General features: G+C 56.0%; 1 protein-coding gene and 2 gene segments (V, D, J or C); all 3 read right to left on the bottom strand.

The window, feature by feature from the left end:
* Positions 1-590: 590 nt before the first annotated feature.
* On the bottom strand, positions 591-2,451 carry LOC308238492 (Ig lambda chain C region-like). The segment is given in 2 exons: positions 2,376-2,451; positions 591-1,075 (listed from the first exon to the last, which is right to left on the bottom strand).
* Positions 2,452-4,007: 1,556 nt separating this feature from the next.
* On the bottom strand, positions 4,008-7,527 carry LOC308238233 (Ig lambda chain C region-like). The segment is given in 3 exons: positions 7,464-7,527; positions 5,787-5,942; positions 4,008-4,491 (listed from the first exon to the last, which is right to left on the bottom strand).
* Positions 7,528-8,253: 726 nt separating this feature from the next.
* The window catches only part of LOC308238491 (immunoglobulin lambda-1 light chain-like), a 107,728-nt gene continuing 90,736 nt past the window's right edge, over positions 8,254-25,245 (bottom strand). For 3 of the 4 annotated variants that reach the window (XM_080650437.1, XM_080650436.1, XM_080650435.1), the window contains exons 3-4: positions 10,174-10,219; positions 8,254-8,738 (exon numbers count right to left, since the gene is read on the bottom strand). In XM_080650437.1, the coding sequence (XP_080506563.1) occupies positions 8,419-8,738; positions 10,174-10,219 (366 nt within the window). In that variant the 3' untranslated portion in view covers positions 8,254-8,418. Of the gene's footprint in view, positions 8,739-10,173; positions 10,220-19,494; positions 19,791-20,135; positions 20,209-25,245 lie in introns of those variants that run through there. The other variant, XM_080650434.1, reaches the window with a different exon arrangement.

Raw genomic sequence — 25,245 nt, 5'->3', positions numbered from 1 at the left:
CCCTGGGGTGTGGGATGAATGTGGCGGGCATCTGTGTCACCGCGAGGAGGTTCCATGGGAATGGGTGGCCATCTCTCATGTCCAAACACCCCTGAGCCCTGGGTGAGAGCAGGAGGGGAGGGCAGTGCGTATTCCCTCCCACTCCCTCCTCTTCCAGGGAAAGGCAGGTTGATCTGTGAAGAAAGTCTACTGGCAACTTCCCATGTCCCCAGCCATCTGATCAAGGCCCCTGGGTTAGCGTCCCTAGGGACAGCCTAGATTGGGATAGACCTGGTGTAGTTTGGGTGGGACTGTAGTCTTTGCCAAAGTGTCCTTTAGGGTGACCTTCAAGGTGTGTCCTGACATCCTTTTCAGGGATGGAGTAGTGTCAGGTGCTGTGTCACCGGAGCGCCTGACCTTGCTGTAACCCACAGGCCACACTTGCCTGCTCTGAGCTGGTCACACCTGCCCTTACTCGGCTCCTAAATTCCAGTGGATATGCCCTCCATAGGATGTCCCTTGATGGGTAGATGGAATCACATGTCATAGCCATCCTGCCCTTTATTTAACCTAGAGAGCCCCTCCCACACACAGAACACACATGAGATATGTCAGATGATAAATGACCAGGAGTTTATTTAGGAGAAGTGGAAACGGGGAGGGATGGAGAACTGCCCAGTCTGAGCGGACCAGGGCAGGAGCCTCAGGGGTTCAGTGGAGAGCGGGGGAAGGGAGTGTCTGACGGAGAAGTGTCCCCAGAAGTGGGGACTCAGGTCCTAGGAACACTGAGAGGGGACCACTGTCTTCTCCACGGTGTTCCCTTCGTGCGTGACCTGGCAGCTGTAGGCGCTGGCAGATTTCCAGTCTTGGCTGGACACGCTCAGGTAGCTGCTGGCCGCGTACTTGTTGTTGCTCTGCTTGGAGGGCTTGGTGGTCTCCACGCCCTGGGTGACGGGGGTGCCATTTGCCTTCCAGGCCACCGTCACGCTGCCCGGGTAGAAGTCACTCATGAGACACACCAGTGTGGCCTTGTTCTTGGTGAGCTCCTCAGCGGAGGGCGGGAACAGAGACACCGAGGGTGCAGACTTGGGCTGACCTGTGGGTGCGGGAAGGGCAGGAGGGGAGAGGCTCAGGGTCCATCCTGAAAGCTCCTGACCTCGGTCTTCCTGTGGGGACAGTGTCCTGAGAACCATCAGGACCCCGAGGGCCTGGTCCTCTCTGGGTGTGAGCGTCCATGCCATCCAGGGCAGTTTGGGGTGTTCCTAGCTCAACTCCCCATTTTCCTGAGAAACCCTGAACAGGGACACCTGCCATCTCCCGTCCTTGTGGGCCCCGTTCTGCCACCCACACATGTGACTGTCACCCTCTGGCTCTGCCTTCTCCTGGCATCTGACTGTGCCTGTCTGTGTCTGTCAGTCTGTTTGTCCCACAGAAGATGCTCTGAGCCCTCTGACCTCCTGCTGGGTCCAAGTGTGCACACCTCTGACCTCATCCTTGGTGCTGGGGGCTTTGGAACATCTGCCCAGGGGGTCAGTTTTTCCCCACATCTATGTCTCCTGCTCCCTGGCTAAACTGGGTAGCATCTTTTTCTGATGAAAGAGAAATCTGTTTGTCTGTCCTTGGGTCTCTCATCTACAGTCAATGGAATCCCCGCTAATTGCTCATATCACTAGAGCTTTCATGACACGGATTCTGTACTTCCCTGAGCAAGACTGTTTGTCCCACAGTGACCCAAAGGTCCCCTTGTCCTCATTCCTGTCATTTCATGTCCCTTCCTCCTGCACCTTCTCCTCCCCGCTGTGTCCTTCCTCCTGCAGAGTTCCCATGAGCGAAGCAGGTCATGACTCTGCATGGCAGCTATGCAGGCCCCAGGGAGCCCTGCACCCCAACACCATTCCTGGCCCTTGTTCATGAGCCCACAGTCTCTGAGACCTGCTCTGAACCGCTGACCTGGGCATCTCTAACCTTGGCCCTGAAGGTTCCGGGGCACCCTAGAATTTTCAGGTGGTTTCCCTCTCTATAGTCCTTATCCTCTATTTTCTTTGAGATGGGGGCCCCTATTGATACCCAGAAATAAATCTGGAGCCACAAGAGCCCATCAGGAGGAAACAGAACAGAGCCCCTCTAGAATCCAGCATGACCTTCACAGACAGATGGAAGAGTCCACACACAGGGATGCCCATTCCTCTGTCTCTGGGGTCAGAGGTGAATGGCTGAGGGTGACCAAATAAGACAGTAAGACCAGGGACCCAAAGAGCTCAGGTTCCCAAGGACTGGGATCCTGGGTGAAAGCTTGGCCGCAGGCTGAGACAAGACCCCCCCAAAAAGAGCAAAACTCTCAGAAAACAGCCCAATCCTTTGGGAGAGCAGCAAAGGAGGGGGAAGGAGAGACTCACCTAGGACTGTCAGCTGGGTCCCTCCGCCGAACACCCAACACAGTGACACAGGCTCGTACAAAAACCTCTCTCTGGGAGGCCCTGCCCCACCCCTGGGCCCCCACCTGCAGCTGTGCTGGAGGAAGCCTGGGCCACTGCCCCAGGGTAGTGTCTGGTCTGCCAGGGGCACACCATGTCCCCCCTCCACCACCTCAGCAGATTGTAGGGTGGATGGATGACACGGCGAGTTGTGCAGCAGCACATTTGGTGGAAGCAATTCTCCCAAAGGAACTTGGTGTCTGATAGGCTGTTTCCACTGTGGTCTCCTGGGATTCAGGATGAGTGTGGAGGGCGTCTATTTCACTGTGAGGGAGGTTCCATGGGAAGGGGTGGCACATCTCTCTTACGTCTAAACAACCCTAATTCCTGGGTGAGAGCATGAGGGGAGGGTGGCCTTTAATCCCTCTCTCCCTCCCTCCCATTCCAGGGAAAGGCAGGGTGGCCTGTGTACAGAATCTTCTGGCAACTTCCTATGTCCCCAACCATCAAATCAGGGGTTCAGCCTGATCTTCTCTATCGCCAGCCTAGATTGGCACTGTTTAGGGTGATGTCAGGGTGGTCCTTTAGAATTGTTAGCCTGTCCTTTAGGGTGAGCTTAGGGTGTCCCCTGCCTTTGAGCCCAGGGGTGGAGTGGTGTGGGGTGTTGTGTCACGGGGGAGGCCTGACCTTGCTGTAACCTACAGGCCAGACTCCCCTGCTCTGAGCTGGTCGCACCTGCCCTTACTCAGCTCCTGAATTCCAGTGGATACACCCTCCCTGGGCTGTCACTGGATGCCCATTCTGTGCCCAGGATGGTGCCCTTTCTAATCCTTCAAGATCAACTCCCGTGTCCTCTCCACCTGAGGGCTGACCTCACCTGCTCTATCCTTCAACCACCCATAAAAAGTCTCACCCTGCTCTGACAGCAGGTGTTGAGATTCCTCATGATGGAGGACCATGCCCCTGCTATGGTCACCTTGAACCTGACACAGGCCCATTAGAACATAAACTGAGATTCCTTGTGCCTCATCCTCATCCCGTGATCCCAGCACCAGTGACCATCCCTTGAAGAGTGTCTCAGAGCTCCCTGAGTTGGTAGGAGGAATGAACATGATGGGGGCATTGTTAGGCTACATGATATTTAACTGTTTTTCTGCTGCAGGACTAGTCAGTGTCATTGCTTAGCTAACATGCATTGGCACACTGTGACAAATACACCATGGGAGGCACTGTTCAAAGCTTTCCATGACTCTGTGGTGACGGATCAACCAAGAAACGCCCAGCTGTTAATGGGTCTTCCCATTGGGTTCAATGTCTCTTCCTAAGAGCATTGACTTGGCTCAATGGATTCCTTCCCCAATATCTTCATCTGTAGCCCACTGCTGCCCTTCTGGGACCCTCATCACTGTTAAAAGGGACTGTGTCCCAGATGGCGGCCCCATCGGAGAAGTTCCTGCTCTGGGTCCTGGCTCTGACTGGCACTCAGAGCTGATTCAGGTCCCTGATTGGTTGGCTGAGTCAAGGATGGGTAGATGGAATCTCATGTTATGACTGACCTGCCTTTTTTTTTAACCTAGAGGCCTGTTCCACACACAGAACACACATGAGACATGTCAGATGATAAATGACCAGGAGTTTATTTAGGAGAAGTAGAAACGCGGAGGGATGGAGACCGGCCCAGTCTGAGCAGATCAGGGTAGGAGCCTCAGGGGTTCAGTGGAGAGCGGGGGAAGGGAGTGTCTGACGGAGAAGTGTCCCCAGAAGTGGGGACTCAGGTCCTAGGAACACTGAGAGGGGACCACTGTCTTCTCCACGGTGTTCCCTTCGTGCGTGACCTGGCAGCTGTAGGCGCTGGCAGATTTCCAGTCTTGGCTGGACACGCTCAGGTAGCTGCTGGCCGCGTACTTGTTGTTGCTCTGCTTGGAGGGCTTGGTGGTCTCCACGCCCTGGGTGACGGGGGTGCCATTTTTCTTCCAGTCCACCTTCACGATGCCCGGGTAGAAGTCACTCATGAGACACACCAGTGTGGCCTTGTTCTTGGTGAGCTCCTCAGCGGAGGGCGGGAACAGAGACACCGAGGGTGCAGACTTGGGCTGACCTGTGGGTGCGGGAGGGGCAGGAAGGAGAGGCTCAGGGTCCATCCTGAAAGCTCCTGACCTCGGTCTTCCTGTGGGGACAGTGTCCTGAGAACCATCAGGACCCCGAGGGCAGGGGCCTCTCTGTGTGTGAGCGTCCATGCCATGCAGGGCAGTTTGGTTAGGGGTGTTCCTAGCTCAACTCACCATTTTCCTGAGAAACCCTGAGCCTGGACACCTGCTAGCACCATCCTTGTGGGCCCCGTTCTGCCACCCACACATCTGACTGTCACCCTCTGGCTCTGCCTTCTCCTGGCATCTGACTGGGCCTGTCTGTGTCTGTCAGTCTGTTTGTCCCACAGAAGATGCTCTGAGCCCTCTGACCTCCTGCTGAGTCCAAGTGTGCACACCTCTGACCTCATCCTTTTTGCTGAGGGCTTTGGAGCATCGGCCTAGGGGGCGTCAGTTTTCCCCCAAATCTATGTCTCCTGCTCCCTGGCTAAACTGGGTAGTATCTTTTTCTGATGAACAAAATGTCTGTCTGTCTGTCGTTGGGTCCCGCTCATTCTACAGTCAATGGCATCCCCACAAATTGCTCATATCATTAGAACTTTCATATTATAGATCCTGCGATTCTTTCTTAGAGGACGTTCTTCCTGCAGAGAGCAAAGGCCACCTTGTCCTCATACCTGTCATTCCATGACCCTTCCTCCTGCACCTCCTCCTCCCCGCTGTGTCCTTCCTCCTGCAGAGTTCCCTGGTGCGAGGCTGGTCAGGACTCTCCATGGCAGCTCTATGCAGGCCCTTGGGAGCCCCACATAAGGCCCTTGTTCATGAGCCCACAGTCCCTGAGACCTGCCCTGAACCTCTGACCTGTGTGTCTCTAGCCTTGTCCCAGAGGGTACTGGGTCACCCTAAAATTTGCACAAGGTTACCTCCTCAGTGCTCCTTACCCTCTCTTTCCTTAATATGGGGCCACTAATGACCCCCTGAAATAATCCTATCCCACAGGAACTCATCACGGGAAGATAGAACAGAGCCCCTCTAGAATCCAGCATGACCCTCACAGACTGATGGAAGAGTCCACACACAAGGATGCCCATTCCTCTGTCTCTGGGGTCAGAGGTGAACGGCTGAGGGTGACCAAATAGGACAACAGTAAGACCAGGGACCCAAAGAGCTCAGGTTCCCAAGAGCCAGGATCCTGGGTGAAAGCTTGGCCACAGGCTGAGAGAACCCCCAGAAAAAGAGCAAAACTTGCAGAAAGAGGCCCAAACTTTGAAGGGGAGCAGGGAAGGAGGGGGAAGGAGAGACTCACCTAGGACTGTCAGCTGGGTCCCTCCGCCGAACACCCAACACAGTGACACAGGCTCGTACAAAAACCTCTCTCTGGGAGGCCCTGCCCCACCCCTGGGCCCCCACCTGCAGCTGTGCTGGAGGAAGCCTGGGCCACTGCCCCCGGCTGGTGTCTGGTCTGCCAGGGGCACACCACTGTCCCCCCTCCACCACCTCAGCAGAGTATAGGGTGGATAGATGACACAGCGAGTTGTGCAGCAGCACATTTGGTGGAAGCAATTCTCCCAAAGGAACTTGGTGTCTGATATGCTTTCCACTGTGGTCTCCTGGGATTCGGGATGAGTGTGGAGGGCGTCTATTTCACTGTGAGGGAGGTTCCATGGCCTAGGGCCCTAGGCTCAAGGGGAGCTACAGCATGCTGGCTTGTAACCAGGAACCATAGGGGTCCCCTGGGGTCATGTCGGGATGCACAGAAGTCTCTAAGAGGCTCCCAATGGACAAATGTCCATCGTTCACAGCCACACTGTTGTCATCCCTAGAGGATACCTGTGGTGCTTTCACATGGAAGATACGTTCACCTGCCAGAGTTTCCCAAGCCACTCAGCGGCCATTGTTACCGCGGGAGGATGGCGGGGACCAGACCATCGTCCTGTCACCTGGAGGACCGAAGAGAAAAGTCCCCATTCCTTCCTCTTTGTAGGGTGAGAAACACACTGCCAGGTGGAGAAAGATCTACTGGATCGACTCCTTTCGTGCACACGTGGGGCACTCACAGGAGGAGGAGGGCGAATCTGAAATATCCCATGATGCATTCCTTCCTGTCTGATGGACCAAGTCATTGGACATCCAAGCAGCGGATGTCACTCAAAGGAGGTCTATTTGATAGGGGTCCTTTGATGCAAAGTGGGGGACCATCCTGGGAGGCAATTTTGCTAAAGTCCAACCTGGACCTCATTAAGCTTCTGATGCCAAAACCGTTTTGCAGGAACATGAGGAGGAGAGACCCACACAGATACAGCTCGTGAGGGCTGGGGACCGCATCCTCATTGTGGGAGAGTCCCCAAGGCCAGCAGCTCAGCCCCTGCAGCCACTTCCTGGCATGGAAAAGCTGGAGTGATTTGGGGGATACTCACAGACCCAACATCACAATGCAGAACCTTATTCTGTTCTCATATGTAAACAACACCTAAGAAACAACCAAGTATATACACTAAAATCTGGGTATAATGGACTAATTCCGGCACAGTGGTGTCCATATAGAGCTGAAATTCCGTTACATAATAACGTAGGTTTTCCTAATACGTACATAAAAAATTGACAAATTAGTTAGTCTCCCTGTCTCAGGGGACTGGAATGAGTGTGTCTCTGACACCAGCTGAATTCAGGGCTGAAGCACAGTGAGCGAGGGGCAAGGGGCCTAGGAGTGGAGTGGTGTGGGGTGCTGTGTCCCCGGGGAGGCCTGACTTTGTTGTAACCCACAGGCCACACACCCCCTGCTCTGAGCTGGTCTGACCTGCACTTACTTGGCTCCTGAATTCCAGTTGATACGCCCTCCCTGGGACATCACAGGATGCCCAATTGGTGCCCAGGACAGTGCCCTTTCTAATCCATCAAGGTCAACACTCATGCCCCCTCACACCTTCCTTGTGCAAGCTGACATCACCTGCTCCATCCTTAAACCAACCATAAAGAAGCTCACCTTCATCTGACTTCAGGTGTTGAGACTCATGATGATGGAGGTCCATGCCCCCTGCTAGGGTCATCTTGAGCCTGACCTTGGCTCAGGCTCATTAGAACATGAACTGAGCTTCCTTGTGCCTCATCCTCACCCCATGTTCCTAGCACCAGGAACCATGCCTTGAAGGGTGTCTTAGGCTCCCTGAGTGGGTAAGGGGTGTGAACGTGGTGGGGAATGTTAGGCTCCATGATATGAAACTGCTTCTCTGCTGCAGGACTAGTCAGTGTCTTTCCTTAGCTAACGTGCATTGGCAGAGATAGACAAAGGCACCATGGGAGGCACTGTTCAAGGCTTTCCATGATTCCATGCTGATGGGCCAACCAAGAAATGTCCGGCTGGTAATGGCTCTCCCATTGGGCTCCATGATGGACAGGGAAGTTCAATGTCTGTTCCCAAAGACCACAGCCTTGGCTCCATGATTTCCTTCCCAATATCTACATCGGTAGCCCACCCTGCCCTCCTGGGACCCTCTTCATTTCTCCCTGATCCTTTTTCAGGTCCCCTGGACCTTTTTCACTCAGGCTTTGTCCTTTTCCAGGTGACCAGGACTGCCTCCCAGGGGCTGGTCCCACAGGAGAAGTTCCTGCCCTGGGAACCACCTCCCACTGGCACTCAGAGCTGACTCAGGTCCCTGGTGGGTGAGTCGAGTGGACCTCAGGTAGACCCATGTCATATCATTCCTGTCCTGACCGTTATTACCGACCCTTTAACCTAGAGACCCATGCAGACTACAGAACACACATGAGACATGTCAGATGATAAATGACCAGGAGTTTATTTAGGAGAAGTGGAAACGGGGAGGGGTGGAGACCTGCCCAGTCTGAGTGGACCAGGGCAGGAGCCTCAGGGGTACAGTGGAGAGCGGGGGAAGGGAGTGTCTGACGGAGAAGTGTCCCCAGACGTGGGGACTCAGGTCCTAGGAACACTGTGAGGGGACCACTGTCTTCTCCACGGTGTTCCCTTCGTGCGTGACCTGGCAGCTGTAGGCGCTGGCAGATTTCCAGTCTTGGCTGGACACGCTCAGGTAGCTGCTGGCCGCGTACTTGTTGTTGCTCTGCTTGGAGGGCTTGGTGGTCTCCACGCCCTGGGTGACGGGGGTGCCATTTTTCTTCCAGTCCACCTTCACGATGCCCGGGTAGAAGTCACTCATGAGACACACCAGTGTGGCCTTGCTCTGGCTGAGCTCCTCAGTGGAGGGCGGGAACAGAGACACCGAGGGTGCAGACTTGGGCTGACCTGTGTGGACAGAGAAGGGGGTGTAAGAGGTAGGGGTAGAGCCCAGGTGTTGTGATCTCCCCCACCCCATGGACAGCCTCTGTGACTGGGCCTGTTTTGTTTGTTCACCTTGGGGACCTTCCTTCCTTTTTTGTCCCTTCTTTCTACTCAGCCCCTGAACAGCAGACAGCCCCTCCCCTCCCAGAGCCTCTTCTAAGTCATCTCTCCCACTTGACCTGGTCAAGCTCCTCCATCTGTAGCCTCAGTTTCCCCAAGTATTACCGGGCAGGCTGTGATCCCTGTTCCTAGTCTCCTGAGTCTGAGTGTGCAGTCTGGCCCCGACCTCCTGGGCCTTCAACCCAGCCTCAGGCCCCACCTCACTCACGCTTCTGGAGCCCCGGCCTCCTCTGAGATCTGGGGTCTGCTCCCAGCCGGCCAGGATGACCCCAACAGTGTGTGGAGAGGCCCAAGCCTGAGCCAGCACACAGTGGGGCTGGGACCCCTGTCTCAATGGGGCACCTGGCTCTCCAGTGAGGGCCGGGTCTTTGCAGCCAAAGCCTGGTGGCTCCTTCTGGCTCTGCCCTTCTCCCTGTGCCTGGTCCCCGGATGCCAAGACCTTTCATCTCGCTGTGTTCATGGCACTGATCCCCCTGACAAGGAGCACAGAGGCCCCACAGCCCCCTTCGCACCTCTGACCACCCAAGATTGACACGGCCGCTGGGTGGCTTCGAGTCCCCCATTCATCATCCCTTGATTCTAACACCCTGCAGGAGGCTGCCCCTTAAGCTGATGGTATACCTGGGTCCCAGGAATTATGGGGCTCCAGGGTCAGTGAGTCTCTGCCCCATGGGCCCCACTCCTTTCTGACCTCCGTCCCGAGAGGGTCGGGCTCCTGAGGGGCCAGCTCACCCCATCTCACTCGTGTCTTTGTGACCCCTCATCCTCACGGCCCAACAGAGGCGCTGAGTGCTCCAGCCCAGAGCGAGCCAGACCCTCCTCTTTGCCCTCCACGGCCTCCACTCTGGCTGCCCTTGGTGCCTCCGAAGGCCGGGTCCTAGCCCTAGCCTTGTCCCCGCCTCCTGTGAGGCTCTCCCAGGCTGGAGGGCATTGAGCCCTCAGCCCAGACCCTCGGGACTGGGACTGTCGTTAAGGCTGCCCCACTGACCCTGGTCAGAACCAGCCTTGGCCCCCCTGAGGGCATCTGCCCTGGAGGGGGGAAGGAGCCCCTTTCCTAGGCCCACCCCCAGACTCTGGGGGGCTATTAGGGTTCCGCTATTGAGGTCCTCCCTGCTGGTTACCCCGAGACCAACCTGCCTTCCCCAGAGCCCATGGAGAAAGTGGGGGCCGGTGTGTAAGGCTGGGAGGGCAGAAGGAAGCAGCCCCCAGAGAGAGGAGTGACTTGCCCGAGACAGCAGAGCTGTGGGATGGGTTGGAAAAGGTGCTGAGAGCCACTTACCTAGGACGGTGAGCTGGGTCCCGCCGCCGAAGACATACCACAGTGACTGAGGCTCGGACTAAAACCCGCCGGACCAGCACCTGGGGCCTGTCCCCCGGGGGCCAGTCTGGCAGGGGAACCTGCCGGGCATGACGGATGCAGGGCTGCAGCTGTGTTCTGGGGTGGGGCGGGTGGGCAGGCAGCCTCCCAGAGGCTGGAGCATCCCTGGGTGACTCCATAGCCCAGAGGCATCCCCATGCCCGGCCCCCCCATCCAAGGCAGGTGGCACCCATACCTTGGAGTGACCCAGTGTGTTCTCCCTCCCCCCAAGACTCTCCTGGTCACCACCCAATCCTCAGTGCTGACAAAGATTTTGAGCGCCTTGTCCCCTCAAGGGGCTGTGTGGTGTAGCTCTAGACCTCCTGGCCTCCTCCTGGGGCCTCTGAGTGTTCCTTCCCCACAATTCCCCATGTTCCAGCCAAGTGAGCCTCTCCCCGGGACTATGGACACTGGGTCATTCCCGACTAATGGTGCTTCCATGTGGAGATCCCCTCCCCCTTTGTCTCCATACACTGAGACACAGTGTAGTCCACCTCTTTCAATGAAGCCTTTTCTGATCTCTCAGACCACTGTCTTTCCATCAGTTCGTCCATCCATCCATCCATTCATCCACCCTTCCTTCCTTCCTTCCTTCCATCCATCCACCCACCCATCCATCCGTCCATCAGTCCATCCATCCATCCATCCGTCCGTCCGTCCGTCCGTCCGTCCGTCCATCCATCCATCCACCCACCCATCCATCAGTCCATTCATCCATCCATCCATCCATCCATCCATCCATCCATCCATCCTTCCATCCATCCATCAGTTCATCCGTCCGTCCATCAGTCCATCCATCCATCCATCCCTCTGTCCATCTATCCGTCCATCCGTCTGTCCATCCATCCATCCATCCATCCATCCATCCATCCATCCATTCATTCATCCATTATCAGTCCATTCATCCAACAATGCTCCGAACTGTTTCATGTGCTGGGACACGATTGGTACCCCTCTGGCCCTCACTCCATCTTTCCTGGAACCTCTCAGGTCAAAGCCAACAAGACCCTCATTCTGGTCAAGTCCGAGGTCCCCCTCAGTCCCTGGATATCTCTGCCAGAGGTTCCTCTTTCTGGTGACTGTCCTCCCCTTGGTGTCTGACACCACCCACTCTCGCTCTTTCTCTCTCCCATGACTGTTGACCTCACACCCCCAGAATCCCGTTCTGCCTGTACTCTCCCTCTCCCTCTGCTTCTGACCCCACACTGTGCACTCCAACAACTGTCCAGGGGTCTCCCTTCCCTATTTCCAGCCCGGACCTCTCTCTGTGGCTTTAGGTTCACAGGTGCTCTGCCTCCTGAACTCTTCTGGAATGCCCTGCAGGCACCTCAAACTCCACAGGCCCCATAGACTCTCTTCACACTTCCCCCACATTCAGCTGGCTTCTCTCCAAGCCTGAAGTCATCCCAAAATTCGTTCCCCTCATCACATCACCCTCTGTTTTAGACATCCACCAGAAATCAAAAGCCCATTAAGATTGACAAATAAACAGAAACACCCAAGTCACACTCTCCGAGTCAGGATGGCAAGAGTCCTCAGGCTTTGCCTAATCTGATGTTACCTCCCCACGTGGTTTATCTAACTGGGAAGCGAGCCCGTTGCCCTGGGGCCAGCATTTTCCACCTGAGCAGCAGGGTCACGGGGTCATGGTGCATGTAAGATGCGCACGGAAGATTGTTTGAAACAACATGTAATATAATATGAATATAAATTCCACCCTTGCTTCTGACTTCAAGAAAGCAAACGCGCAGCCTCGTATCAGATTGGTTATCTAAGGAAACTTTCTCAGCTCCATACAGTGTATCTCCCCAAATCTCCAGTGACCGTCATACTTAAAGGCAGAAGCTTTGAAAAAGCACGCTCACTTTTCCAGCATATTCTACAGATTCTAGCCAATGAAATGAGATGGGGGGAGGTGTAAGTAATAGGAAAAAAGAGAGAACATGGTTCTTTGCAGGTGATGAGAGAGACTACTTAAAAAAAAAAAAAAAAAAGCTCAAGGACTCAGAGGAACAACTCTTAGAACTAATCTGAGTTCAATGAAGTGGCTCAATACAAGGGCCACATGCGAATATCAGTCGTTTTCCCTTCTACACAAGCAGTAACCATTTAAGACACGAAGTGGGGGGGGGGGGGGCATTTTACAGCTTCAATCCACATGATCTTTAAAAGCCTTAGGAATAAACTTAACAGAAAATGGGCAAGATCTGCAGAGATCAAGTCTGACACAATGGGCTGAAAGGCATCATAGCAGAGCGAGTGCGCAGGGGCCGACCGCGTTCCTGGAGGGAAATGCCGGGCGTTGCAAAGCGGCCGGTCCTTCTCCAATGAACCCGCACAGTCCACCAAATTACAGGCACCAAAAGCGGATTACGACAACGAGCGGATTGTTTCTAAAACCCAACGGTGAGAAGGATGACAGAGCACAGGCTCGGCTGTTTTGAAAAAAATAAATTATAACAATGGGGTCTTTCTCGACCAGATACCCAAACATCCTGTACAGCTACGACAATTAAAACAGGGTGCGACGGGCATGGGATTAGATCATGAGGTCAGTAGAACCATAGGGAGAATGCGATACCCCGATGGTTTAGTATTGGATAGAAGGCGCGTTGACATTCAACAAACATCCGACGACCGGCTCCCCATTTGGAAAATAAAGAAGGTTATGTCCTCACCGACATCAACCTACACTCCAGCAGAAGTAAACACAAGCGAACGACCCCCCCAAAACACGGAAAATACCAGCATAAAATAGAAAACTGACCTTAGAATATTGAAATAAAGATGACTCTGCCATGCTTGTCACAGATCACAGAAACCATAAAGAAAAAATCGCGCCACTCTGACATATCGCAATTAAAAATGGCTTTACGGCAAAAGAGCCCATCAGCAAGAGGCATACAACAGCCCAGGGGAGAACATTTCCAGCGTACAGCCTGAACAAGGTGGTTGGTATCTCAAATATGGCAAGAGTTTCTACAGATCTGTAAGAACACCCAACCAACTAAATGGAAGAACAAAACACCAACAACGGGCAAAATGACGGCCGGTAAATTCGCAAGAGAAATAAAACCAGGCAATAAAAATAGGAAAGGAAAATAAGTTTGATCCATGATCAAATAAACAAACACATTCTCATTTTTGCTCGGCAGATGGGCAAAATAGACAGTGGCTGTCCAATGGGTTTTGGGGCAAGCTGTGGGGAAAGGGTAGGCAGAAACACTCCATTTTAGCTCTCTATACCTCTGTGCGTCATCTTTCTTTAACAACATGTTACTCTTGTATTAACATTATTTTAGGAGATAAAACACGAAATAAATCTTGTGAATATTTAATAACTATAGGTAATTGTGAAGCCAACATTAAAATTAGGCGAAATCCCACCGGCCAGAAACATACGCTGACATTTCTTCTACGTTTTCTGACAAGCCTTGGGAAATGCACTCATATGAAAAAGCCCCATAGCGCCCTGGCTGGTCTGGCTCAGTGGATAGAGCGTCGGCCTGTGGACTGAAGGGTCCTGGGTTCGATTCTGGTCAAGGGCACGTGCCTGGGTTGCGGGTTTAATCCCCAGTGGGGTGGGGGGGGGTATGCAGGAGGCAGCCGATCAATGATTCTCTCCCATCATTGCTGTTTCTATCTCTCTCCCTCTCCCTTCCTCTCTGAAATCAATAATAATAATAATAATAATAATAATAATAATAATAATAAGCCCGATTGGGAGCATTCTTTATATTTGGCACCCTAGACATCCTTTTAAACATGGAATTTGCCATATTACTCAAGATGCTTCAGAAATGTAATTTTATGCAAGATTCCACATGATGGATGCTCCATGCTGTCATGATCCCCACCCTTTCTGTGGGATGTTTAGATTCTCTCCCGTCATTAACAACGTCGGGCTCATCACTTTTTGTTAAACCTTTGGTTATATCTTTGATTATTCCCCACCCCAAAAGATGAATTTCTAGAAGTGGGATTATACAATATAAATAAGTACACTTTCCTTTATGACGTATATGTTGCTAGAACGGTTGTACATCTTAGACTCCCACGAAGTCTATGAGAGGGCCATTCCTCCCATCAACCCCTGCTACCATCACTTCCAATGCACTGGCCAATGCCACAGGGGATTTTTTTAAAAAGATTTTGTTATTGATTTCAGAGAGAAAGGCACTGGGAGAGAGAGAGAGAGAGAGAGAGAGAAACTATCCATGATGAGAGAGAATCATTGATCGGCTGCCTCCTGCACGCCCCACCCTGGGGATCAAGCCCACAACCCGGGCCTGTGCCCTTGACCGGGATTCAAGGTCACAGCGTCCAGTCCTGGGACTCCTTCCTGTCCCGGGACTGTGGCCCCCTCTCTGGCCTCTATCAATGTATGGAAGACGGGGATGACACCAGGGCATTACGGGGAACCTGAGAGGGAGGGCCTGCCCCTAAAGTGATGGGTACATCCTGCCCCTGCCTCCCAGAGGACTGGGGCGAGGAGAGCAAGCCTCTGGTCTTAGGTACGAAATGTAAGGGGTGCCAAAAGCCTCGGTCATCGCGATAAATACATTTTAATAAAATACTAATCATAAAAATCAACTCTAATAAATCCACAATGCACAAAATGCCAACTCTTTAAATAAAGCCGGCGCCTGCCCAGGCCCCCACTCTCCGCCGACCCTCCCTTGGTCCCCATCCTCCCCGCAAGGCGCATGGGCTCCTCACCTGTTCTGCAGGCTCCCAGGACTGCTTCCCGCCGGGTCTTGCGGGGCTGGGCCCTGCTCTGAGGTGCCGCTGGCAGGGGCAGCAGCCATGGGTGGCCACGGCCAGGCCCAGCGGCATCAGGGGCCAGTGCTGCTTGGGGCCAGGGCTCTGCTCCCTGGAGTCCTCATGGCCCACATGGCCGGTCCGGGGCCTCATCTGCCTTCAGGGTCAAGGGCACCTCCAGCCTGATCTTCAGCGTGAGCTCCCAAGGGTCCTGCTGAGCGTGATCGACCCCTCTCACTCCAGGAATAACGTCAAGCTCAGGAATGTTGAAACCATCCAGACCTCGGTCACCTCTGGGCCTCAGTTTCCATATCTGTGAAATGGGTGCTGTTGGCAGGTGCCCCCGGTCCTCACTGGCAGCGGCCATCCCCGAGTGCCCTGGCCCGAATGGCCCCATCTTCTGCCTGGGTCTTCTCCGGTGCCTCTCCCCGTGCGGGTCCGCTCTGGGGTGGTTCCCCTGGGGCATCCTCCTTAGAGTGGCATCTGCCAACTGCTCTGCTGTGGCTGGAGTCAGAGCTCAACCATCTCCCACAGTAACCCCTGCTGGCCCCGCCCCTGGGGTGCTGGGTGGGGCAAACCTGCGCCTGCCCTCTTTCCCCGGTTCCCCAAGGGCAGCTCTGGGCTATGGAGCGTCTACCTCGGGCCTGGAGGGCAGCCGAGCGCCCAGTGGATGAGGAATTGGATTCCTTGGGGCGGGCCTGGGGCTGTTCTTCTGACCAGGCCCCCAGGCTGGGCCCCGGCACACTCCACGCCTGCCCGTCAAGCCCGGCCCTTCCTTGGCTGGTTTGGTCAAGCCTGGTACGTTGGGTCAGCTCCTGGGCTAGGCAAGGGTCCGGCGGGCAGTCATCTAGCCCCCTCTCTCCAGGAGTAACGTCAAGCGCAGGAATGTTGAAACCACCCAGACCCGGGTCAGCTCCGGGCCCCCGTTTCCTTGTCTGTGAAATGGGGAGAACGCCTCTGCAGCAGAAGGGCCCGAGGGTGAACGGGATCGTGCATCTGCTAAGCGCCAGCACGGAGCAGGTGTTGAACCAATGCTGGTTCCCCGTCCTCCTCTCTTACTTTGGGCTTCAGAGCAGTTCTTGGTGGGTCCTTGAGCCAAGTGTCCCTGTTCTGCAGGTGAGAAAACAAAGTCCCAAGAAGGTGAATGCAGGACCCAAGGTGGTTCCAGGGTGCAGGTGCAGGGTGAGCTGGAATCCAGGAGTGAGTTTGTCCCTGCACTTCCAGCCCTCCACCACCTGGAAGGCTTGTGCCCTGCTCCCAGGGGAGCCAAGGTGTGGGCTGTGCTGGGCAGGGTGCAGGCGGGAGCCAAGGTGTGGGCTGTGCTGGGCAGGGTGCAGGCGGGAGCCAAGGTGTGGGCTGTGCTGGGCAGGGTGCAGGCGGGATGGGCTGCCCAGGTGCTTGGGGTCGGGGCTTGTTTAGGAGCCCAGGAACAGAACGCATAATGTGCCGATGAGAGTGACGCTGTTATGTAGCCCTGCCAACGGGGTCTGCTCCCTGCTGAGCTACGGCGATCTCCCCTTTTGAAGATGAGGACATTGCTGTTCAAGCGTGGGAGAACTCGGGTGGTAGGTTCCTGCCTGTCACACCCAGCACCCGCCCTCTTGCTTTCCAGTTGCCTTTGGGGCCTTCATCCATCCGCTCAACTCTGGAGCTGCAGCCCCTAAGGCTCCTGGTTTTCTGCTTCAGCAACTCCAAAGCGGGCCCCAGCCCCCACCAACCTTGACTTTCCTGGGAAGGTCCCTTTACGAGTTGCCTGGCCCATGCTTTGAGTCAGATCCTCATGAACTCTCCTGCTGCCCCTGGTGAAAATCAATCCAGATGTTTCCATGGGAAGCGGTCACACATAGCCTGGGACTTCAGTTTGTTGCTAGGGACAATGGTTGCTGGGAGACCATTGTCTGAGGATCTCCTTGTATCTGCACGTCTCGTGAGCAAAGGCACCGATTGCCCTTGTGTTGGACCATCTTTTCGAGGATGCTTGTAGAGAGGGTGTGTCCCTCCGGAGCAACATGTGCTTACTGGTCGGTATGAAAGATTTGGGGTCACCAAGCTTGGATGTGCAGCTGTCACCTGGCCCTTTTTAAATCATCTTGGGGGGGCTCAGAGGACTGATGTAGGACGCTGATATTCTTAATGCTGCTGATACTCTGGCGATTTGAGTAATGAACTATGAGCAACAAAGTGGCCTTTGTCTCTGACCCAGGAGTCTCGTGTCTCCTGCCAGCATCCGGGAACCTTCGGCAGGCTTGCTTTACAACTTGCAAGTAGAGTCAAAATTCTCAGATCCTCTACTGCTCTTGACAAGGGCAGTAATGAATACGAAGAAAGAAGTGAAGTTGATGGTGATCAGGACTTAACAGTCTGACCAAACTCATCAGAGCAGCTTTCAAGGAACCCCAGGCTGGATCTTCCCACTCCCCGAACACGGCTCAGGCAGCATCTGGGGGATGAGGTCCAGTGCTGAGGGCTGGATTGCACAACACCCCCTCCCCTGGCCTTGGAGATGGTCAAGGCACCGAAGAGTGACAGGGTGTGGGTGCCTGGGGAGGCCCCCGATCCAGTGCAACTCCTCCCCATTTTGGTGCTTGGCTCACTCCAGCCTCTGACCTTGGGCTCCTGGTACCTTGGGGACCAGGGGTTCCACTGGAATTGTTCCCTTCCCATCACTCAGAGCCCAGAAGGTGTGGCTGCCCCGGAGACAGCCCTGGGGCTTGGGGAGAAGAAGGGACTGTCCCTAAATGCAACATCCCCAGCTGCTCTCCTCCCTCACCCCTGCACCTGCCATGACCCCTGGGCAGACACCACCACAGACCACATCCTCCTGCGGTGGCTGCGGTCGGAAATCCGGGTCTGGCTGGACCCCGGGGACGCTCGAGGGATGGGTTGGGCCTTCCCAGCGGGTACAGCTGCAGCTCTGGCCCACCCAGGCCTGCTCCCCACCCCCTCCCTAGTCTCCTGCCCACCCTCCACCCCACAGGCCCCAGAAACCCTGCCTGAGGCTGTGGGCTCCTCTCCCTGGCCCAGGTCTCCCCAGCTCTCTGCTCCCCTCCATTCCCAAACTTAAGCCACTGGTCCCTCTCATCTCACCTTGAGAATGTCATTGTCTTTCCCATGGGGGTCGGGGAGAGGGTGTCACAGGGTCCATCTAGGGGTGTGGCAACGGTTCTGAAATCTCTGAGTCCCTCTGAGGGGTCCCCAGGAGGTGACAGAGAAGACACTGGCTCCTCGGGAGACCCTGGGAGTGCAGCCCCCTCCAGCAAATGGGGGAGAAGACCGCTGGTTCCCTAGAGAACAGGGACTCTCCAACCCGGTGGGGGTCCTCCAGCTTCTGCTGATGAGAAACAGGCACAGAGAGGGAGCATTTCCTTCCTAAGACACACAGCAACCTGGTGTGAAGGCCATGTCCTGGGACCAGCGAGACCTGGGAGGATGCACCTGTTTTGGACATGGGGTGGGGCCAGCCTGGAACTGGGGGCTTTGGGAAATGTCAGTGCTTGAACCTCTAACTCTCCAGGTGCCGCTGCGGGAAGGAAGGGCAGCCGGGAAGGAGAGATTCCAGTAGGGGGCAGCAGAGACCAGCAGAAAGGGCTGCAGCTCCAAGAGGAAGGCAGGCAGGAGAGCAGGGGAGGTGTCCCTGGAGGGGGGGGGGGGTTGAGGGGGGCAGCGAGGATGGAGGACCCCGGCACCCACCTCACCCCTGGAACTGGGAACGGGTGTTGGGGGAGGCAAGTGAGGTGAGTCATGCCTGTTTAGGAAGGGATCCTGACTTTCCTTCACAGTTTGGATGTTTATTCATCATGGAATATATATTTTTAAATATATTTTTATAGATTTCAGAGAGAAAGGGAGAGGGAGAGAGAGAGAGAGAGAGAGACATCAATGATGAGAGAATCATCGATTGGCTGCTTCCTGCACGCCCCCTACTGGGATCAAGCCTGCAACCCGGGCCTGTGCCCTGGCCAGGAATCAAACCCAGGATCCTTCAGTCCGCAGGCTGACTCTCTATCGCTGAACCAAACCAGCCAGGGCTCGTGGGATGATTTTTGTATTAACTTCGATTTCAAAAAATATCGCATTAAATGTGACTCCCTCCGTGAGTGGGTTTTTGGAGCCGGGGACTCTCCTTCCGGCCTCCTGGAGCTTCTCAGCCCCTCTGAGAGGAGAGAAGGAAGGGGCAGAACTGGAGGGGCTCTAGGACTATCCCGGGGCTCAGCGAGGGGGCTGGGGGCACCTCTGGAGCCACCGGTGCTGACAACAGTCTCCAAACTCAGATGCCACCCCACCTGACACTTCTCAGCGGGATACAGAGACCCTGAGGGCACAGAGAAGCTGACCAGGCTCCCAGCCCTGGGGAGGGGGCCCAGGAGGACACGTGACCCTGAGGCCTGACCTACAGCTGCTCAGACAGCGGGTGAGCGCGAGCACCAGGCCCGGCGGGCAGGTTTCTGTCCCACTTCCCCACCCGCCTGAGGCACTGTGAGCATCAGCACTGATATCCCACACCTGACAGTAATAGTCGGCCTCATCCTGGGCCTGGGCCCCGCTGATGGTCAGGGTGGCCGTGTTCCCCGAGTTGGAGCCTGAGAATCGGTCAGGGATCTCTGAGGGCCGGTAGCTATCACCATAGATGACCAGCACGGGGGCCTGGCCGGGCTTCTGCTGGTACCAGTGGACACTTTTACTTTCGATGTTGTTTCCCCCACATGTGAGCCTGGCCGTCTGTCCCAGGTTCACCGACACCGAGGGCGGCTGCGTCAGCTCGTAGGAGGCCACAGAGGCTGCAGGAGGAAGAGGAGGCAGGAAGGTGAGGGCCCATTCCCAGGACCCCCCTGTGCCCCGCCTGCCTGAGCCCAGAGATTCCCAGGACCCAGGATGCCACTCGCATCCCCCTCAGCCAGGTGGCCTGGGGCTCCCCGGGATGGAGCCTCTGAGCAAGGAGCCCTCCCCTTTCTGCTGCAGGGGAGTCCTCAGGGTCCGCAGAGCCTGTGAGACTGGGGTTCAGCCCCCCAGCCCTGAGCCAGCAGCGGGTCCTGAGCCTCCTGCCCCCCAGGCAGCGGCCCTGAGCTCAGAGTCAGCCAGGCTGCTCCAGGCCCTGGGGCTGGGAGGGGTGACCCAGGCAGCACCTGTGCAGTGAGCCAGGAGGCCGAGGAGGAGAGGGGTCCAGGCCATGGTGGGCGCCCTGACTCTGCTCCCTGAGGCCCAGGCGCAGGCTTCCTCCCAGCCTCTCTTATTTCCTTGGAGACAGCTGGGGGGCATGCAAATCAGCCAGGCCCAGGGGCTGCTGGGAGCTTCTGGGCTCTGAGAAGGGCTCAGCCCAGGCACACAGGGAGGAGGGGCAGCCCCTGCAAAACCCACCCTCGCCCAGAGGATTCTGGGTTATTCTGGAGCCATCCTGTGAGGGGGGGACATCTGCACTTAGATGGTTCCTGGCCTCGGGCCTGTGCTGGCCTGGCCACAGCAGAGCTCAGAGGGGAGGGCTGTCTGCAGGTGTGAGCCCGGGAGAGAAGGTCCCTGGAGAGGTGAGCCATGAGCCTGCGGTCCCTGCAGGAGCCGCCCCAGGCCCCGTGTGTGCGCATCAGAACCGGAACACGGGCCCACATGGCTAATGGCACGTGGGGTTCCAGGAGCCACTGAGGTGCTGTAGGTGTCTGTGCTTGGGGGGCGCTCAGGGAAGGTCCTAGATGCTGGGCCTCAGTGTCCCCCCTGTGCCTGGTGCCCTCGTCACACTCAGGGCTGCAGGGAGGTGTGACAGCTGGAGAGGGTGAGCAGGACCGGGTTGGAGGTGGCTGGAGAGGAATGAAGGGCCTGGACCTGAGCTGGAGAAACAGGCAAATCCCACAGGAACCAGGGGGGAGACACCGCCAGAAGGTCCCAGCAGTGCCAAAGGCGATGCTGCAGGCACCCCCTGGTCTTTCTGCAGGTGGGAGGGTGGGGGTGAGTCCTCCCTGTGCAGGTTGGAATCCCTCAGGCCAGGCCCTCCCAGGCCCCAGGAGGCTGGAGGCGGTCTCTGCTGCCCCCTGGTGGCCGCTGCTCTCTGGCTGCTGGAGGTGCAGGTGTCCTCTGTCCAGGTGTAGATCCTGAGCCTCCTGCTCATGGAGAGACTCCCTGATCCCTGAGCTGCTGGTCCCAGGGGAGGCTGCTGTTCTCTCCATGGCCACGGCCTGTCTCAGGACCAGGCACCAGAGGCTGAGGTCGCCCAGGAACTAGGAAGGGGTGCATTTGGAGGATGGGGGCCGGGCCCCCCTGAAGCATCACTGCTCATATCCCTGGGGTGGCGGGTTCTGGGGTTGGACTGGGGACACGGGACTGAAGGACTGACTCTCACTGGTGCTGGCCGCTGGTGGAGGTCACAACAGCACAGGGGCTGGGGCTGCCGGGGTCCCTTCTCTCAGGGTCGGTGTGTCTGAGAGTTTTCCTTCCGCTTCTTCACTGAAAGACACTTTCACTGGTAAAGACACCGAAGTGGACGGCGTTTGTGGTTTTGTTTCTGCTTTCAGTTTTCTCAGGGCGTCGCCCCACTCTCTCCTCGTCTGCGCTGTGTTCAAGGAGGGAGCTGCTCGGATCTCTAGGTTCCTCTCTGTGGAACGTGTCCTTCTCCCTGACGCTGTTCGGGTTTTCTCTTCTGCGCTGGTTTTAAGGAATTTGATCAGGATTGTGCTGATGTTTTGTGTGTGAGTGTGTGTGTGTGTGTGTGTGTGTGGTGGGGCGGGGTGCGGGGGAGCCTCGGGGCTTGTCAGAGCTCTTGGGTCTGTGCGATCCCGCGTTTCCTGGACTTTAGAATCTTTCTGACGAGTATTTATTTCCTCAAACATTTCCCTACCTCCCCCGAATCTCTTCTGCTTCAAAGTCAGCCATCACATGCACATTAGGCTCCTTGAGGTCGGCCTGCAGCGCACGGAGGCCTGTGTTAGTGATTTCAGTGTCTGGTTGTGTCGCTGGTTCTATCTCTTGCCTATAGATTCTCTTCCCTGTCACCAACTGACTGATCTCCTCCTTTCCGGGGACCCACCTTCTGTCAACCCCTCAAGTGTGATTTTCTCTCAGACACTGTAGTTCTCACTTCTACCCATTGAGTGGGGTGCTGTGTTTTTGTCTCCCTGGTCTGCAATCACCATGTTCAGTCATTCTTTTCCCTCCTGAGCAAAGGGGATGTGGATTTTTGAAGTCTTTGTCTATAGAGTCCATCCTCTGTGAAATTCTTGGTCAGCGTGATGGACTGATTTTTTTATTTATTTTTTGCTTATTATGGCTGATACTTTCCTGTGTCCCAGCAGGAAATGTTGATGTGACACCAGACTTAGTGAATATGTCCATGTTGAGTGAACAATACTTGCATATATGTAATATCTGTGTGTGTGTGTATATAATGTGTTTGCTGCTCCAAATACCCCGGATTCAGTGAAGTTAATGGAAACGCGTTGACCCTCAGCCCCCTGGGCTTACCCCTCCCCGGGTGGGGCTGAGCAGGGTGCAGCCTTGTGCTCACGGCCCAGCGCTGAGGGAGCCTTCTCTCCAGCCAGCCCGGCGCCCTGATGAGGAGCATGTCCTCTCTGACGGAGGGACGCTCGGCCTCTGAGTGTGTGTGAGCTGGGCCCGGGGTCTCTGGGCGCCCTGGGGGGCTCTTTGTGGCCGTGGGAAGCTGCTGTCACAGGTGGAGCTGAGGCCTCATGGGTAATTCAGGCCCCGGGTCCATGGGCGAGGGAGACTCGCCTGCAGCGGGGCTTAGGGGTGAGCCCTCGGGAAGGAAACGTGAGAGGGAAGACGAGGTGACCGGCCATGGGGTGCTAACCGAGGATCAGCGGGGAGGGCATCCTGAGCTGACGCAGGGACTCGGGACCTTGGCCTCAGGCGGGTGCTAGGCCTGAGCCTCACTCTGAGAGGGGCCTGGCCTGGGGGGAGGCAGCCCTGTCCGGGGAGGGCACAGCTGGGAGCTGCCAGGTCCCAGCGGGCTGTGAGGTGGGTCAGCCCTGAGCAGGGACCCGGGTGGACTCCTGGGTGCCCACAGCTCGGGTGTGGTTGTTCAGAATCCAGGCTGCCAAGATCCGGGGCTTTATGAGCTCAGATGTGCCGGGAGACCTGGGCAGATACTCCCACATGGAACCATGAGGGGCCCCATTACCATGGGAAGGACAAGCAGGGTCCTTACCACTGTCTGTATGTCTCCCGCTGTGTGTCCTCCACCCAGGCCCTCTGTCTCCCACTCACACCCAGGCCCAGACACCATCAGGGCAGCCTGTCCTGTCAGAGTGAACCTGCTCTGTGCCACCCCCTGCAGAGCGGCCTGAGGCAGGGGGAGGGGCAGCCTGGGGAGCTGAGATGGGCCCTGGGCCAGGCCTGCTCAAGGCTTTGTCTACAGTCCTCCTGGGGCTGGAGGAGCGTGTGACACACACGGGGATGGGGTTTTTGTCCCACTTCCCCATCTGCCTGTGTCACTGTGAGCATTACCACTGCTGTCCGATGACTGACAGTAATAGTCAGCCTCGTCCTCGGCCCTGACCCCGCTGATGGTCAGAGTGTTTGTTTTCCCGGAGCTGGAGCCCGAGAACCGCTCAGGGATCCCCGAGGGCCGTTCGGTATCCCCGTAAATGACCGCCACAGGGCCCTGGCCGGGCTTCTGCTGGTGCCAGGAAGTATATTTTTTATCCAGGAACTCTCCAGTGCAGGTGATGCTGGCCGTCCCTCCCGGGGCCACTTACAAGGAGTCCGACTGGGTCAGCTCATAGGAGGCCACAGAGCCTGTAAGAGAGGAGAGGGGGGTTGAGGTTAAGGCCCCATTACCTGTAGGTTCCACCCCGAGGCTGGCCCGGAAGAGCTCAGGGTTGGAGAGGGTCCAGCTCAGGTCGTGGGGGGCAGCACCTGTGCAGAGAGTGAGCAGGGGCAGCAGGAGAGGGGTCCAGGCCATGGCGGAGACACCCCAGGTTCAGTCTCTGAGCCCGCAGCTGGGCATGTGGCCTCTGGGCCTGTCTTATGCTCTGCAAGGGGCTCCTCATGCAAATCTCCTCCTCCCTGGGGGCCTCCTGGACTGGCTGCAGCTGCAGGGGGAACAGCTGGGCTGATGGAATTCAGATAGGAGCCTCCCTCCCAGCCTCTACCAGGTTCCCCGGAGCTCTCCATGGTGCTGAGGGAGACAGTGCTGACCCCTGACCCAGCCCCTGCATACACACCCCAGGCTGGCCCTTGACCTCCTCTTTGGGCTTGGGGAGAATTCTGGGTCCTCCACCTTAGGGATCAGATCACCCATGTTGGGGGATTGAGCTCATAGAGACAGTGACCAGTGGTCCTGCTGCCACGGGAGAGGCAGGCTCCATGCTCAGACCCAGTGAGGTTGTTCAGGGGCCTCTCAGGTCACCTTTTTTCTTGTTAGAAATAATAGGAGGGCCTTAACCGGTTTGGCTCAGTGGATAGAGCGTCGGCCTATGGACTGAAGGGTCCCAGGTTCGATTCCGGTCAAGGGCATGTACCTTGGTTGCGGGCACATCCCCAGTAGGAGGTGTGCAGGAGGCAGCTGATCGATGTTGCTCTCTCATCGATGTTTCTAACTCTCTATCCCTGTCCCTTCCTCTCTGTAAAAAATCAATAAAATATATTTTAAAAAAAAGAAATAATAGGAGGTTTTTGGGGACCTAGAGAGGCAACAACAAAACTAAACCAAAACCTCTGAAAATACCAGATGGATGCTTCACGGATAGATTAGTTCTGTACAACCTCACAGAAGGAATATTTTGATTAAAAATAAAACACAAAACTATTGAAAGAGAACAAAAAACAAGTAATGAAGACAACACATTTGCAAACGTAATACCCAATGCACACCTAGAGTTCAGAGTGTACAGTAAAGTGTCAAACTAAACAGGAAGAAGAAGAAACACCATTCCGGTCCATGGAGAACATGGGGAGTTGTGAGGAAGAACCTTGTAGTGAAGAAGATGTATTGTTGGCAACACGCACAGAAAAAGATGCTTATCCGTGGGCATTGGAGAAATGCCAGGTAAATACCGTGAGATCTCAGGTGCCGCTTCTCAGATTGGCTAACGTGAAAGAAGGGGTGACCCCGTGCGGGCGAGGGTGTGGAGACCCGGGGTCACTCACGCGTGGCTCCCGCTCGTGGGAAATGGTGCACACAGTCGGGAAAGAGTTGGCAGCTGCTGAAAGCACTACCCTTGTCACTGCCACACAACCCCAAGGAGCACTGGGCATGTGTTTCAGAGAAGTGACCACGTACGTTCACAGAGA

Source organism: Plecotus auritus (assembly GCF_963455305.1).
Source record: "Plecotus auritus genome assembly, chromosome: 13".
Lineage (NCBI taxonomy): Eukaryota > Metazoa > Chordata > Mammalia > Chiroptera > Vespertilionidae > Plecotus > Plecotus auritus.
The sequence above is the reverse complement of the archived record's forward strand: the minus strand, read 5'-3'. Positions and strand labels throughout refer to the sequence as shown.